Source organism: Halichoerus grypus, chromosome 6, assembly GCF_964656455.1.
Source record: "Halichoerus grypus chromosome 6, mHalGry1.hap1.1, whole genome shotgun sequence".
NCBI classification, from domain to species: Eukaryota; Metazoa; Chordata; class Mammalia; order Carnivora; family Phocidae; genus Halichoerus; species Halichoerus grypus.
The window spans coordinates 85,224,324-85,239,879 of NC_135717.1; the positions used below are offsets into that span (position 1 = coordinate 85,224,324).

General features: G+C 35.7%; 1 protein-coding gene across 2 annotated transcripts; it reads left to right on the forward strand.

The window, feature by feature from the left end:
• The first annotated feature begins 1,156 nt into the window (after window positions 1-1,156).
• On the forward strand, window positions 1,157-9,779 carry CLEC12A (C-type lectin domain family 12 member A). 2 transcript variants are annotated; one of them, XM_036066430.2, is made up of 6 exons: window positions 1,158-1,378; window positions 4,317-4,415; window positions 4,699-4,887; window positions 5,777-5,928; window positions 7,274-7,380; window positions 9,506-9,779. In XM_036066430.2, the coding sequence occupies exons 1-6, from the start codon at window positions 1,288-1,290 to the stop codon at window positions 9,681-9,683; spliced, it is 816 nt and encodes a 271-aa protein (XP_035922323.1). In that variant the 5' UTR covers window positions 1,158-1,287; the 3' UTR covers window positions 9,684-9,779. The 2 variants fall into 2 exon arrangements, with proteins under 2 accessions (XP_035922325.1, XP_035922323.1); XM_036066432.2 differs by lacking the exon at window positions 4,317-4,415 and having other exon boundaries at window positions 1,157-1,378.
• Window positions 9,780-15,556: the final 5,777 nt, after the last annotated feature.

Below are 15,556 nucleotides of genomic sequence, written 5' to 3' on the forward strand. Positions count from 1 at the left end.
GACCTCCATAACCGTAAACCAATTCTAATAATAAAAAGAATATATTTATATATATTCCATAATAATGATATATATATATATATATATATATATTCCTTTGAGCCTATCCACGTTGTACAAATTGTCCCTTTATTTTATTCTTTTCTAACTCCCCTTTTAATGTATATACTTGTTTTTTCTTTTTTGATGCTGAGTGTGGGTCTTTTTTTTGAACCTGTGTATGTTACTGTCACTGTGGTCTCTCAGCTCTTCAATTATGTGACTGAAAATATAAGATTTATTAATAAGAATAAGAATTAGGAAGGAATTTACTCAAAAAAAAATCATTCTCAAACTCCCACCTTTACTTTGTACACTTGATCAGTAAATGAATGGATCCCTGCCTCCTGCGAATGCTGAATGAACTTTGTAAGATCCTGGCTTGCACGGCTCTAGAGGCTCATTTCCTTCTCCCTTTTGCTATACTTTAGCTGGGAGCTGGCTCAAAAAGATTGAGGCAATCTGAAGAGAGACAGCAAGACTGATCTCAGCTTTCCTGGACTACAGAGCAATTTCTAGGGCCTTTCTAGGGCCCACCTCGGCCGTCAGTATGCATACTCCCTGGTGTGGTTCCTGGGCCCCAGTCCCCTTAATGTATTTCTTGCTACTAGAGAAACAAGATAGATGTTCCCTAACTCCTCTTAGGCTAACTTATCCCTAAGTAACAGAATTACAGATGGGGGCTTATCCTCTGCCTCTCCCTAGGAGTGCTCTGGGTATGTGCACATCTCCCAGCAAAGGCAAATCCTTTCTGTCAGGACCTTTGCCATGACACATACAGAATGTCCGTGCCAGGCCATTGCTATAGAAGAGTGAGTGTTTGGGGATTGAGTCCTTCTGTTCTCTCTCTGCTTGAAGGTTTTTCTCCAATAAATTCTGTGTTATATCCACACACGTGCTGCTAGTAATCTGTGCCCCTTTGCATGGCACTAACCAAAAAGATTTTTAAAACTACTTTCTGTAGCTGGGAGATACAGAGAAATGACAAAAAGGAAGAGATAAGAGGAAGAAAGACTTTCAGTCTTGCAATTGTGTCTGTACTAATCTGAGGCCTCTGATAGGCTGCAGCTCCTTTGTATACACACAGGATTGGGACAGTGAAAAGAGAAGTTAAAGCTTATAAATTCAAGCTTTGGTTTATAAACCGAAGTCTAAAATTACAACTCCTGTTTAAATTCAACTATGTTAGTTCACCTTCATCTTTTTTTTTTTTAATAGTTTGTTGGGCTTTCTTTTCAATAGCCATCAATGTCTGAAGAAGTTACTTATGCAGATCTAGAATTTCAGGACTCCAGTAAAAGGAAAAATATCCATGAGCTTGACACAGTTGGGATAAAAGGTAAGATTTTGAACTTTGGATGTGTTGTAGGTTGAGCCTCCCATTTTTACCAAAATAATTATAAATTTTTAAGGTGCTGATTGATGCATTGAGCACTCAATCTTTTACAATGTTTCTGTTTTAATATCACACTCAAGATAATTAGGATAGGATGATAGTTTGATTTTACTGGATTGTGAAACATTTTCTCCCCATAAAACAAGGAGTACATGTCGTCCAGGAAAATCATGGTTTTGTAGGTTCTTTTTTATAAGAAAGTGCTAGTCACACATGTAATAGTAAAACTGGATCTTAACTTTCTCCCTACATGACGAGCACTATCCTTCTTGCCTTATGAGGTAGAAATGGGCACCTCTATTTTGCAGGAGAGCGTCAGTGACTTCAATGAGTACATGCTGTGCTTGAGTGTCACATGCATGTGTGTGGATTGGAAAAGACTCTCTACTTTATTGACCTGCCAGAGTTATGGAGGAGAGGGTTTGGAAACTATCGGATGTGCGCAGGACATTTAAATACGTCATTTGACCGTTTGAAGTCTCTGTGTTCTCACCTATACAATGGAGATAACAAGGCTTGTTTTATTATGAGATTGCAGCCATAATTTAGTATATGCTGCTTGTGCCATTTTGGAAAAGGCCAACATATTTAATGATTATTTTGTGAGGTTTAAATTAAAGATAAATAAAGATGAGAAATACACCAATAAAATGTTTTTATTGGCCAGGATTTCACTAATTATTTTTTGTTTATTCATCTAGTCTAGTAGGTATTTCTTTAATATTTAAAATTGACCATACTTTTCAGTTCTGGGTACCCTAAATAAAAATGAGAGGATACCAAAAAGAATGACAATAATAAATAAGAGAATAATAAGAATATTTTTCAGAAAGGGATATTAAGAAGGAATTAAAGTTCTGTTACTTTTAAGCTGCTCAATTTGATCAATTTGACCATTACCATCAAACAAATCAAATTTTGTTCAGAGAAAGATACTAAGCAATCCTCTGTAGGCATATAAGACTAAGTGGAAGAATATGAACTTAAAACTAAACAGTGAGGAATTTTATTTTAATATTAAACCATAGCTAGAGATAACGAGTGAGATAATAATATTCAGACCTATAAATGGGAATTTTGTGAATGAATATGTTATTATATGTTAGACATATTATTCATTCACTTACACAAAATCAGATTATATCACTTCTCTTTAGCTTGCTGTTAGGTCTATTCACTCTCTGCATGATTAGAAAATAATAGCTCAGGGAATATTATGGTTTAATGGAGATACAGCTCTTTTTCATAAATCTTTAATTTAGTTTCCCTAGGTATGAGATATATTTTGAACTAAATTTACTCATCTTAAATATGGTATTTAGGAAGTGACTGCTTTGGTTGAACTGTTGAGGAGAACTTAATAATTTGATACTTTATTTTAAAGTGATTCTTGCAGTCGTATGATGGGATTAATGTTTCCAGAATCTGACTCATTATTTAGAAAAGGAAAAATAATGTTTATTGGAGGCTACAAAATACTTAGATACACACACACACACACACCGTAATTCCCATATGTTGAGCCTAGATATAGGGAAGAAAGAATGAGAGAGAGAGAGGGAAAAAAGAGAGGGCGAGAGAGGGCGGGAGGAAGGATGGGAAGAAGGAGAAAAGTAAAGAAAGAAATAAATGAAGTATGTGTGTGTATGTATGTGTGTATGTGAAACAGAAACAGAGAGACAGAAAGAGAGAGAACTTTAAAAAATGTCATTTAATATTCTACCAAGTCAAGCATGTATTATCTCCAAATTTCTCCTATTTTTTTTTGGAGGTTAAGTTAAATGAAAAGACACATAGGGGACTAAAGGAAGAAAAGAGGTAAAGAAATATTGGAAGATATAATATTTGGGGCGCCTGAGTGGCTCAGTTGTTAAACGTCTGCCTTCGGCTCAGGTCATGACCCCAGGGTCCTGGGATCGAGCCCCGCATTGGGCTCCTGGCTCAGCAGGAAGCCTGCTTCTCCCTCTCCCACTCCCCCTGCTTGTGTTCCCTCTCTCGCTGTCTCTCTCTCTGTCAAATAAATAAATAACATTTTTAAAAAAGATATTCAAAACCACACTGTACCTGAAATTTTGTATTTTAAAAAATTTTTCCTCTAAAACTGTTTCCTTTCCCCAATCATCCTCATCTCATTAAATATAAATATAAATACATATTTAATACAATCACCAAGTGTTTGCTATATGCCAGCACTATTCTAATTGTATCACCACTATTAATTCACTTAATCTCTGATATTTTATGGCTTTCTTTTTTAACCAATGCAGAAACTAGGACGCAGAGAGGTTAAGTGACTTGTCCAAGGTCCCCCATGATTAGCAGCAGATCCAGCATTCCAGCCCAGGCATACTAGCCCTAGGAATGCTGTGCCCTTTTTTTTTTTTTAATCACTATGCTATACTGCCTATAGGTGTATATATTTATTACCCACCACCTTTATCAAGTAAAAGATTTCTCATAAATATTTCATAAATTTGTACTATAGATTCTAACTTCAAAATGTATTCTTAATCAATTCATGGGTCATCACATTCTCTAATCCTAGTAAAGCAAACTACTGTTCTCTCTCACATTGATTGGTTTTCTCAATTCTCCTTTTCAAAGCTCATTTTTGCCTCTTTGTCTCTTGACTTGGCCTACCAATTAACAACATCTCCTGTGAGAACCAGTTTGCATGTAAAACAACTAACAAAATGTTTTTTACTTCTTCTTTAAGAAGGTATTTTAAAAGGTCCTTGAGTTTCTAGCAAAACACATTCCTTTGCCAGAGACATGTTAGGAAAGAAAGAAAGGCAAAATGAATGAATGAATGAATGAATGAATGATTCAAATTAAGCTGTATACCGTTTCCAGGCCTGCCTGCTACTTTTGCTCTCCACAGCACCACCTGCTCCGTCCCATGGATGGCGCCAGAGAATCTTGGCTCTGGCTCTACTATGCCTTCTGCTGCTGATTGGACTGGGAGTCTTAGGAAGCTTATGTACGTATTACCCATGTTTTGATTGAAAGGGAACACCTCTAGAATTACATGAGTTTTACAAGAAAGTTTATTCTTGAATTGAAGCTTTGGAATGATTATAAGTGATATAACCCAAAAGGTATTGATAAGTAGATACTTAAACATGGTAACCTGTTTCCCTCACTCCCATGAAAGGACTGCTTCCTTAGACCTTTAATGTTTCTAATACTAGTTCAGCAGAAAGGAGATTAATGGCTGGGTTGAGGGATTAAAATTTTTTATCATTTCTTTTTTTAATCTGAAGTTTACACAACTTTGAAGATAGAAATGGGAAACTTGAATAAACTACAAAATTTCAACGAAGAACTTCAGAGAAACATTTCTCTACAACTGATACATAACATGAATAATTCCAAGAGGATCATGGACCTGTCGAACACACTGCAAGAAATAGCCACCAAATTATGTCGTGAGCTCTATAAAAGAGAATCAAGTAATCCTATATTCCTCTCTAAGCTATTTATTAGACAATGAACAAAAGCTAGGAGTCACTTGAGAATCATTCATCAATTACTAGCAGCTTTTCCCTAGGATGCCATTATTTGGAGAAAGGAATTAAATGTGGTTGACAAAGGACTCACTGATATTTCTGTGCCATTAGAAGTTTCTCTAATCTGACATTTACTACTGTTATTTTGGGCACTGAGATCAATAGAAGATAAGGAGGAGAAGATAGGTCACCTCTTTATACCCTTTTTAAAGGATAAGAAGAGAAGATGGGTCACCTCTTTATAGGTGACCTTGTTCCTACATTTCAGTCAATGTTTGACGAGAATCAATAAAAAAAAAATAGTTAGGCCTTGCCTTTGGAATTAGGAGGAATTGTTTTTTTAATATCTCTAACAGTTTCTATAGCTATTATAACTAAAACATGTTCTTGGTGCTCTTGAGAACTCTCCCAAATATTCAACGTCAGGCAGCCAGAAACGACGTAGTTGGGGAAGGCAAGGTTGATGTAGGTTTGGGAAGTTGATTCTTACCACAAAATGTTTTTGTGGTTAGCTTTTATTGCCATGTAGTACTATAAAAAATGAAAACAAGAGAGAAAAGTAAGTTAATTAATCATTATTCAGGACTCCTGAGGTAAGAAAACACACTGGAATACACTGGACATTTAATTCAAATTGTGTTGTTCAGATTATGTTTTGGACATATTGTGGTGGTATATAGGGACCTGGAACACAGCATGCATTTTCTTCACCTTTCATGTAAAAATAAGAAAGACAAGTAAATTTGGTTAACTTATTATAGAGGACAATGGGAATAATAAGAATAATGAAGATTATCAACACAAGCCAAATGCAACTACGTTCTTCTTCCAGGGCACAAATGTAAACCTTGTCCAAAGACATGGATGTGGCATGAGGACAGCTGTTACATACTAATTGACAATTATGAAACATGGCAAGAGAGTGTCATGTTCTGTTCTGCTCAAAATGCCAGCCTGCTGACAATTAAGAACAAAAGTGTATTGGTAAGGTCCCCTGGATCTCTGCCTGTGAGGAAGGAAGTCACTTTTCCGATCTAGAATAGAGAGGAATGAGTCATGCTGGGGAAGATTTGTACTAATCCAGACATGAGGTTTTTTTGTTAGGGTGTGAGGTGACTGAGACAGTACATTTATCATACGGAAGGATAGCCAAGGTGTCATCTAAAACCTTGGTTTAGGCCCTTAACGTCAGGGAATCTCAGAGGCTGGGCAGATGGGTAGACATGGGTCTGTGAGAATTTTTAGGTCTGTGATCATTTCCAAACTGAAACTTTAGGATCAACTCTCAGAACACAATTTCTGAGAATTTATCTAAAAGCAGAAGATCTGGAAATCGTTCCTGAGGGTTACCAATTCTGTAAAACCTATATAGGAGAAGATTCTTTGTTTCTACCATTTTGTCTTTTTTTAACTAAGAGAAAAAGGCAACATATACTAGAGTAAAAAGATAGGTTGGATAAAATATGTATAAAAAGGTATAATTAAGATGGGATGTCGAAGGCAAGTGCCAAGCAGATATATTATACTGACTCCCGGGGTCCCAGGAAAATGAGTTCTCTGGAAGATTTATTCGTGTATATATGTATTTCTTTACTTCCTTTTTTCTAATATTTAAGTAGCATCTCCATATTTTACTTATTCCTCTGCATTTCTGGTCTCTCAGATAGTATTCCCATATTATTTAAGGAAAAATTCATTTTCACAAAAGTGTCCACTTCCCTACTGTAAGAAGCTGGGTCCTCCTTTATAGCTGCAGGGAAAATCAAACCATAGTCTCTTCCTCCTCTGATCATTGTCAACTGATCCATTCTTAGTTATTTACTAAAAAAAAAAAAAAAAAAAGTCTAGAAAATGAGGGAAAAAGAATTTACTTTGGCTATAAAATTTTGGACTGGATCTAAATTCTATTCTATAACCACTTCTCGTCTGACTTTGCTACATTTTTTCTCCTACTTTTTCGGTTTCTATTAACTTGTGTATATAGTAATTAACCACCTCCTTTGCTCCTGGACTGACTACTGCTGGATACTTGAATCTTGAAGTTTGTGACCTTCATTGGCCCTAAGTTAAAGTAATGCATGGATTGGTAGATGCTTTTCCTTGTGAAACAGTAACTGATAAATAACGGTTGGAGGAAATCTTACAGTAAGGAGCACTTTGTTTCAATTTCTTCTAATGGCATCAAAAAGTAGTAGTGTAATGTCAAAAGTGTTACCTTAAAACAGTAATTTGTAAGAACTTATGTTGTGAGGTAATGTACAGAAATGGGAGACAATTATTTTTTGGGGGGGGAGACAATTATTTTTTTAACCATCTCTATTTCTTGTAGGAATTTATAAAATCCAAGAGGTTACGTGGATACTGGCTGGGATTATCTGACAAAAAACATCTAAGAACTTACCAGAACGTGGATGAGACAATTATCTCCTCCAATTGGTAAGTCTTTATTCTTAATGAATTTTTCCGGTTGGTTTGAGTAAAGGTGTTTCCCCCAGGAGCAGTATTGATTACAATTAAAACTAGCAATTGAAATTGCACCGTTAAATAACTCTTTTCTGTCAGGCTTCTTTAATGTTTGATAGTGCAAAAAATTGCCACAGATGTCTTCTCATTATCTTGACAAGTCACTAATGAATTTCTTTCTAGTAGCCAAATAAGGAGGGATTTCTGGGGGACTTTCATCTCAGAAAATTATAGAAGCCAACAAAATTCATTGGGTTCTAACCATGTGCTTAAAACTCTTTCACATGCTGGGATTCAAAGATGAATGAAAGATTGATTCCTCTCTTTGTTACTTATTGATTGTATGTGCAGACTAGTTAAACAATTCTACATATAAAAAGAATATAATGTGATAAATCCTTCAGTAAGAATACATGGAATAACCAAAGATAAAGTTTAGCTGTGAAATTTGTGTTGTAACTGATATTTGAAATGGCCATTTTGAATGAAAAATTTAGAGATAGTAAAACATTTTCAGTAAAGAGAATAAGATGAGCAAGGGCATGGCATATTGCATATCTGGCATATATAAAACAATTTGTTGTGTAGTATATTAAGAAATATGGCTGTAAATATACCATTATGAACAGATTAATATGTTATATATGTGCCACCTGACATAGGGGGAGAACGGACAGGCAAGAAGTGCATAAACATAATGCCAAAATTCCATTTGTATTTTATAATCCCTTAAATTTGGGAAGCAGACAGGATTAGACTAAAGAAAGAAACCAGAGCCTCAACCTGCCCACGAATTTATACTTACTTGTTTGTTGAGGACACATCAAGCAGGAGTGAATGCAGGGCAGTTGTGTGGGGGGCCAGCCACACTAAATCTAAACCCTGAGATTCCTGCACACTCCCCACTCTGGGCAAGAAGCAAATACAAGTTTTGATTGTTTGGTTTTGTTTGCATTTTCCCTCAGACAGAAATAGTAGATGTAATAATATGGGTCGGAAAGACAAGGCAGCTCTGTCTCCGGCAGTTTACAATGATGGGACAGAACAAGGGATAATATGTATACAAATGGAGGAGAAAAGGAGGTATATATTAAAGATCTCATTTGGAGTGAAGGGAGTAGAGGTAAAGGTCGTGTGTGCATCATGGGAGAATACAGATGGAATCTTGTTTTGAAAAAGTAGAATTTCCATGTGTTTATTTGTAACTATTGCTAATGGGAAGGTAATCTATAGTGGACTAGAAAACACAGTATATATTTCAAATTATTAAGAAATAATACCAAAATAAAAAATATATAATAATATATGTATATATAATACATTATATATGTGTACAATATATAATCATATATGTATTTCATTTTGTTTTTTATTCTTAATGTTATTTTGGGATTAGTTTCTTGAAAGGTGCTGTGATCAATGACATCTGTATCATGTCACTTCAAAAAGGAAATTTCACTTTTGAAAATTTAATTGATATTTATTTATTAATGATCATTATTTATTGACCAAAATATTTAATACTAAATTTTTCCCAATATTTTCAGTTTATAAGTTTGTCTTTGATGCTTAGTCCCTGCTCAGTAATCTTGTTTTAGGAGCTGGTAATTATTCAGAACTTCAGAATAAAATCTCTGAAAAATGGCTCGAGGGAAATGTTACTTGGAGATGATGTTGAACAGAAGGTACCGTATATTAGGTTAATTCCTGGCTTGGGTGATTATGAAAAATATTTGAAGAGAGATGGTGTCAAAGATTTATTACAGGGGCCAGACTGGAGAATTTAATAGAACTGTATTATTCTAAATCATATTAAGTATTGGGGAAGCGAGGTGATACATCTGGAAGGAAAGGACAGCAAATAGTCCAGATGTAAAAAAGTGGAAAAGGCAGACTGAAGTAAGGTAGCGTTTGATACTGCATATATGTTGATAAAGATAAGTCACTTGGACACTCTTGATACTTCAAATAATAATTAAAATTTATTTTAGGCAATGCAGACCCAGGAGCAATGATATATTGAAAAAGTAATTTTTTTCCTGTGGATGTATTTCAAATATTTGACTTGCTAATTGTAATTCTTTATTTTCTCTTTCAGGCTTACAGGAAACAGAAATGCTGTAAATGATATGATGTATTGTGGGTATATAGACACAGGATATATTTACTATGCAGACTGTACTTCACGAATGAAGTTTATATGCGAGAAGCTGGCTGATCCAGTGAAGATTGAGAGCACGCTAATGAGTGAAATGCCAGATGGAAAATATAGTTAGTGCAAGTGTTTCTTTATTATCCTGTGATTAAGGCAACTTTAGGGAACATACATCTTGTGGACCACACAAAGGGAATAAAGATGCTGTGAGACTAAATCTCTGTCTGTCTCCTAACAATGTACATTTTTAAACTTTCTTCTTTCTTTCTTCTCATTTGCTGAGTGAAAGGAATCCAAAGTCATACCTTATCATCTAGATACAGTCCAGATACCGTTGAGCATAAATACAGTGTGTTGGGTGAACATACAGAAACCTGAAGCTAACTTTTCCTGCTTTTCCAGGAATAAACAAGGAAAATACCAACCTTATAGAACACCAGGGAAAATGAAATCTAGGAATATATAGAAAGGATAATACATCATGACCAACTGGGATTTATTCTAGTAATACAAGTTGATTTACATTTAGAAAAAAATAAGAAAGAGAGAGAGAAAATCTATTACTATTACTATTTTAATAGATGTAGAAAAGCATTTGATAAAACTTAACAGCTAATCTCTTTAAGAAAACTAGAAGAAGAAGGTTTCCCTAATCTGATAAACACTGACTGATATATTAATAAAGAGATAAAAAACAAATGAAACAAAGAACTACCAACAACAACAAACTCTAAACCTAACATCATGCCTTTGGTAAAAAGTGAATGTTTTTTCTTTTGAGCTCTGGAACAAGATCAGAATGATCTTTATCAAGTATTTTATTCAGTAACTTCTACTGTCTATTAGAGGTCCTAGAAGTAAAATAAGGCAAGAAAAATAAATTTAAAAATATAAAAAATGAGAAAGGAAGAAATAAGACATTTTTATATGTAGCTAATGTAATTGTGTGTGTATACATATATTCTATATATAAATGATATAAATTATTAGAATAAATATTTTATCAAAGCTATTGGATAAAGTCTCAAAATATCTCAATGTTTAAACATCAATTATATTTCTGAAGGTTAGCAGTAAACAATGGAAAAATTTAAAAAGCAATACCATTTATAAGAGCATGCAAAAATAAAATGGTAATAAATGTAATAAACTTTCCGCCCAATCCTGCTTCCTTCCGCTCCCTTGCACAGGTGGTAACACCAAGAGTGCTCCCTAATAAACCCCCAGCACACTAATCTTGATTTCAGAATCTGTTTCCTGGGAAACCAAGCCTGCAAGCGTTGCTGACAAAATAAAAGAAAACCTTAGTAAGTGGAGAGTTAACCATGTACTTGAATTGGAACGCTCTATATTCTTGGGATATAGTCTCCCAAATCTACCTATAGAGTAAATACAATCCCTGAAAATATCAGATAGACTTTTTTTTAAATGACATGCTAATTCTAAAATTAACATAGAAATGCACTGAATTTAGAATAGCCAAGACAGGGCACCTGGGTGGCTCAGCTGTTAAGCGTCTGCCTTTGGCTCAGGTCATGGTCCCAGGGTCCTGGGATTGAACCCCGCATTGGGCTCCCTGCTCTGCAGGAAGCCTGCTTCTCCCTCTCCCACTCCCCTGCTGCTTGTGTTCCCTCTCTCGCTGTGTCTCTCTGTGTCAAATAAATAAATAAAATCTTAAAAAAAAAAAAAAAGAATAGCCAAGACAACACTGGAAAGAAGAATGTTTGGAAAAATTATGGTACTGATTTACTTTAAAGCCATAATAATAAAAACAGTTTGATTTCATACCAGAATAGATATACATCCACAGGACCAGATGTAGTCCAAAAAAAAAAAAAAAAAAAGACTTATTCATACAATGCATAGAATTGCCTTATTTATATATTTAAAAAAATTTGTCACTGCCATTGGAGGTAGAAAGTGATGGTCTTCTCAATAAATGGAACTGAATCGATTGGATATCTGCATGGAAATAAGTGAAACTTCATATCTACCCTATACCATACATAAATATTAATTTAAAATGGATCATAGAACTAAATATGAGAGTTCAAAATATAAAGCTTCTAGTTAGGGGCGCCTGGGTTGCTCAGTCAGTTAAGCATCCAACTTGAGATTTAGGCTCAGGTCATGATCTTAGGGTCCTGGGATCCAGCCCCTGGTTAAGCCCCAGGAGGAGCCCCACATAGGGCCCTGGGCAGCTCCTCTGGGGCTCCGAGCTCAGCAGGGAGTCTGCTGAGGATTTTCTCTCTCCCTCTGCCTCTCCCCCACTTGTTCTCTCTCTCTCTCTTTCTCTCTTTCAAATAAATAAATCTATATTTGAGAGAGAGACAGACAGACACTGAGGGAGAAGCAGACTTCCACTGAGCAGGGAGCCCAACCTGGGGCTGGATCTCAGGTGCCCCTCAAATAAATAAATCTTTAAACAAATATATAAATCTTCTAGTTAAAACATAACAATACCTTTATAGCTTTATGGCAGACAAAGATTTCTTAAACACTAACAATAAAATGAAATAAACACTAACAATAAAAAACATAGGAAAATTAGACTTCATTCAAAATAAGAAGTATTAAGAGGGCAAAGATGCAAGTTGTAGCCTTGGAAAGACGTGTGCTCGGTTTGGATTTGAATTAGTATAGCAAATACATATCCAAATTTATACAGGACTAGTAGTCGAGATAGAATTAACTCCTACAAATCGATAATAAAAAGCTCTAATTAAAAAATGGGCAGAAAGACTTGAAACGGCACTTCATGAAAGAAGATACTCAAGTGGCCATAAAAGCATATAAAAGGTGCTGAACATCATTATTCACCAGAAAGAAATATTGAAAATAAAAATACAGTGAGGTACCAGTACACCTACCAAAATGGCTGAGTTTAAAGGCTGGCAATACTGTCAGCAGAAATGTGGAATATGCTGGGTTTTTCCTGTGGTCCAACTAGCACCAAAATTCCTGTCTGGGAAATACATTTCCCAGAATCCCTTTCCCTGTTTAGGTCCTTGTCAGAACTGGGCAATGAGGGGAACTCACGGAATAACTGGAAGATAAAACCGAGGCAGCAATCGTTACTCTCAAAAGGATGCTGAGGTCAAACAGAACGACAGATGGATGCTGAAGCGCCGGGTAGACCCTGCATCATCATCTATCTCATCCTTCTTCACATCCAGTTACTTCATCTTTCTGACTTCTTACTCTGCCAACCCACAGTACCTCCAGCTCTACCCACAGGTACGTGACTGCAGTCCCACAAAGCAGCAGCTTCCACAGAAACCGTAATCCCTGAGAGAGAAACCTGCGGAGAAACCATTTTCCACTGAGACAACGGTTTCCTCACAGACAGCATTTCCCCTCTAGGCAGCGGCTTCCACAAAGGGGTAGATTCCATAGCCTTCTCCTAAAGCTCCCTTTTTATAGTTCCATTGTGGAATCCAAATGAACATGACCGCTTGGAATTTTATCCCTTCCAGATTGTGGTAGAGTGAAAAACAACAAACCACAGATACTTGGTCCTAATCCCTAGAACCCATACATGTTAATTTATAAGGAAAAAAGATCAATGCAGATGTGATTCGGTTAAGGATCTTGGCATGGGGATTATCCTGGATTATCTGGGTAGGTCCTAAATCTAATCACACCATTTGAGAGCTTCCATCATTTGAGATTATACTGTTCCCAACTCTCTGCTCCTTGCTCTTATGGATATGATACATCCCCACCTTTGCTGTGCTGCCTTAGCTGGAGTATACTTTCCCAGCCTATTGTCACTCTCAGCTGTGTGGCTTGATTTAGTCCATGAATTGTGAACAGATCTAGTGTATGCTACGTCAATCAGAAATTTTAAATGTCCTTGTATATTTTGCTTTACTTTATTGCTTCTGCCTTTGCCATGTAAAAGGGACTGATCCTTCAGTCTGGACCCTAAAATAGAAAGACATAATCAAAGCTAGTAGAGCTCAGCAGAGGCATCCATAACCCATAGCCAAGAGTAAGAAAGAAGTGTGATTCTAAGATATTGAAATACTGAGATTGTTTGTTACTACAGAAAAAAATTACTAAACACATCATTTCTGTTAAAGTTTAGTTGTCAGTGTTACTGATGTTATTTTTAAAGACTCTTTCTTCTGTGGACACCTTTTAAGACTTTCTTCGTCTTTGTTTTCAGCAGTAAGCTGAATATACATTGGTATGGTTTTCTTGTTTTTGTTTTTGTTTTGTTTTTTGTTTTGTTTCCTGCTTAAGATTTACAAAGTTTCCCAAATCTGGATTTTTTAAACGCTTTTAGAAAATTCTTAGACAGGTTCTCTTCTAATAATATTTCTTCCACAAATTCTTACTCCATCTCTTATAAGATTTCATTAAATGCCTATTAAAATTTATTACTCTATTTCATAGATGTCTTACATTCTTCTAATTTTTTAATCTTTTCTGTTTTCCTTCCTTTATCTGAATAATTTTCATGGACTCACCTAAGTCAATAGAAACTAATTCTATGTATCTTTTGCACCCTTTGATCAAGTTTTTAATTTGTTTTTATACTTCTTAGTTTCAGAAATTCTATTTAATCCTTTTGTAGAGATCCCATTTCTTTAGTAATGTTCCGCATCTTGAAACCAATATTGTTGCATATGTTAATAAGAAAAGAAATTTAAAGTCTATGCCTAATAACGCCAATATCTATTTCTCCCCTGGGTCTCTTCCTGTTGTCTTTTTTTCTCTTGTTCTTCTATCATTTGGACCTGAAGCCTGGCTACTTTTCACTCAATTACTGTCCTACGGAATGAAAATCTGTAGAACCTATGGGTGATGCTATCTTTCTTCAGAATGGATTTAATTCTGTTTTTCTGTTTTGACAGATTTTTCACAGGGGAGGATCATTTTGCCCTAATCAGGAATTGAGATGTCTAAGTTGTATTTCAGTCATTGTAAAGAGTGATATCTCTCTGATTTTACTTCAAAAGGTACCCCTTTTAAAGTGTCAGCTTTATGGGTTTCAGCTTCAGGACTCTGTTTTTATTGTTACTGCCACACTATGAGACTAATAAGCTTTAGGTATTTTTTTTTTTCGGTCTGTACAATTTATACACAGAGACAGGGACCCAGCCTGGGCCCCTGCATCCCCTACAAATATAGAGTTCTCTCTACAAAATATAGATAATTTAGCTCCCCATAACAGTGGGGAGACGGTGGGGGGACTAGGTATTTTTTTTTTTAAAGATTTATTTATTTATTTATTTTTAAGAGAGCATGAGTGGGGGGGGAGGGGCAGAGGGAGGGAGAAAATCTCAAGCAGAATCCCTGTCGGGTGCAGAGCCCAATGCGGGGCATGATCCCATGACCCTGAGATCATGACCTGGGCCAAAATCAAGAGCTGGCCGCTCAACCCACTGAGCCACCCAGGTGCCCCAGCTCTATGTATTTTCTAAGGCTCTTTGCTATTGTTTTCACTTGGCTTCTTGACGATATGCCCTATACATGATGAGTTTAAAGAGAAACACTTTGAGGAGGAAAGGGGCTCAGAATATCAGACTCACTTCTCTGTAGTTCCTTTTCTTTCTGTTACTTTGTCTCCTTAAATCCTGATTATCTTGTTTTTTGCTGGGCTCCAGTTTCATCTCTCTATGCCCATTGAGACTATCTAAAACTTTGAGCTATTTGTTTCTGCTTGGTATTTAGTCCTGAGCAAAGATGGAATTAGTTATATGGAAATATGAATGTCAGAGTTACCATAAAGTGTTCCCTTTAAATGCACTGTCTTGATACCCATAAAGTCTGGCTGAATTAGTTGATATTCAAAGTCTCCATACAGCTATTTTGGTATTTTATCTATCTCTTAGAGTTGTTTTGGTTGAGAGATCTGATCTAATGTAACCTACTCTCTGTAGCTAAAAGTGAAAAACCTATAAAGATTTCTAGTGAACTTTGCGGCACTTTATCAATAACTATGTAAACTACTTAGTATGATTTTGATGCCTATTATATCACATT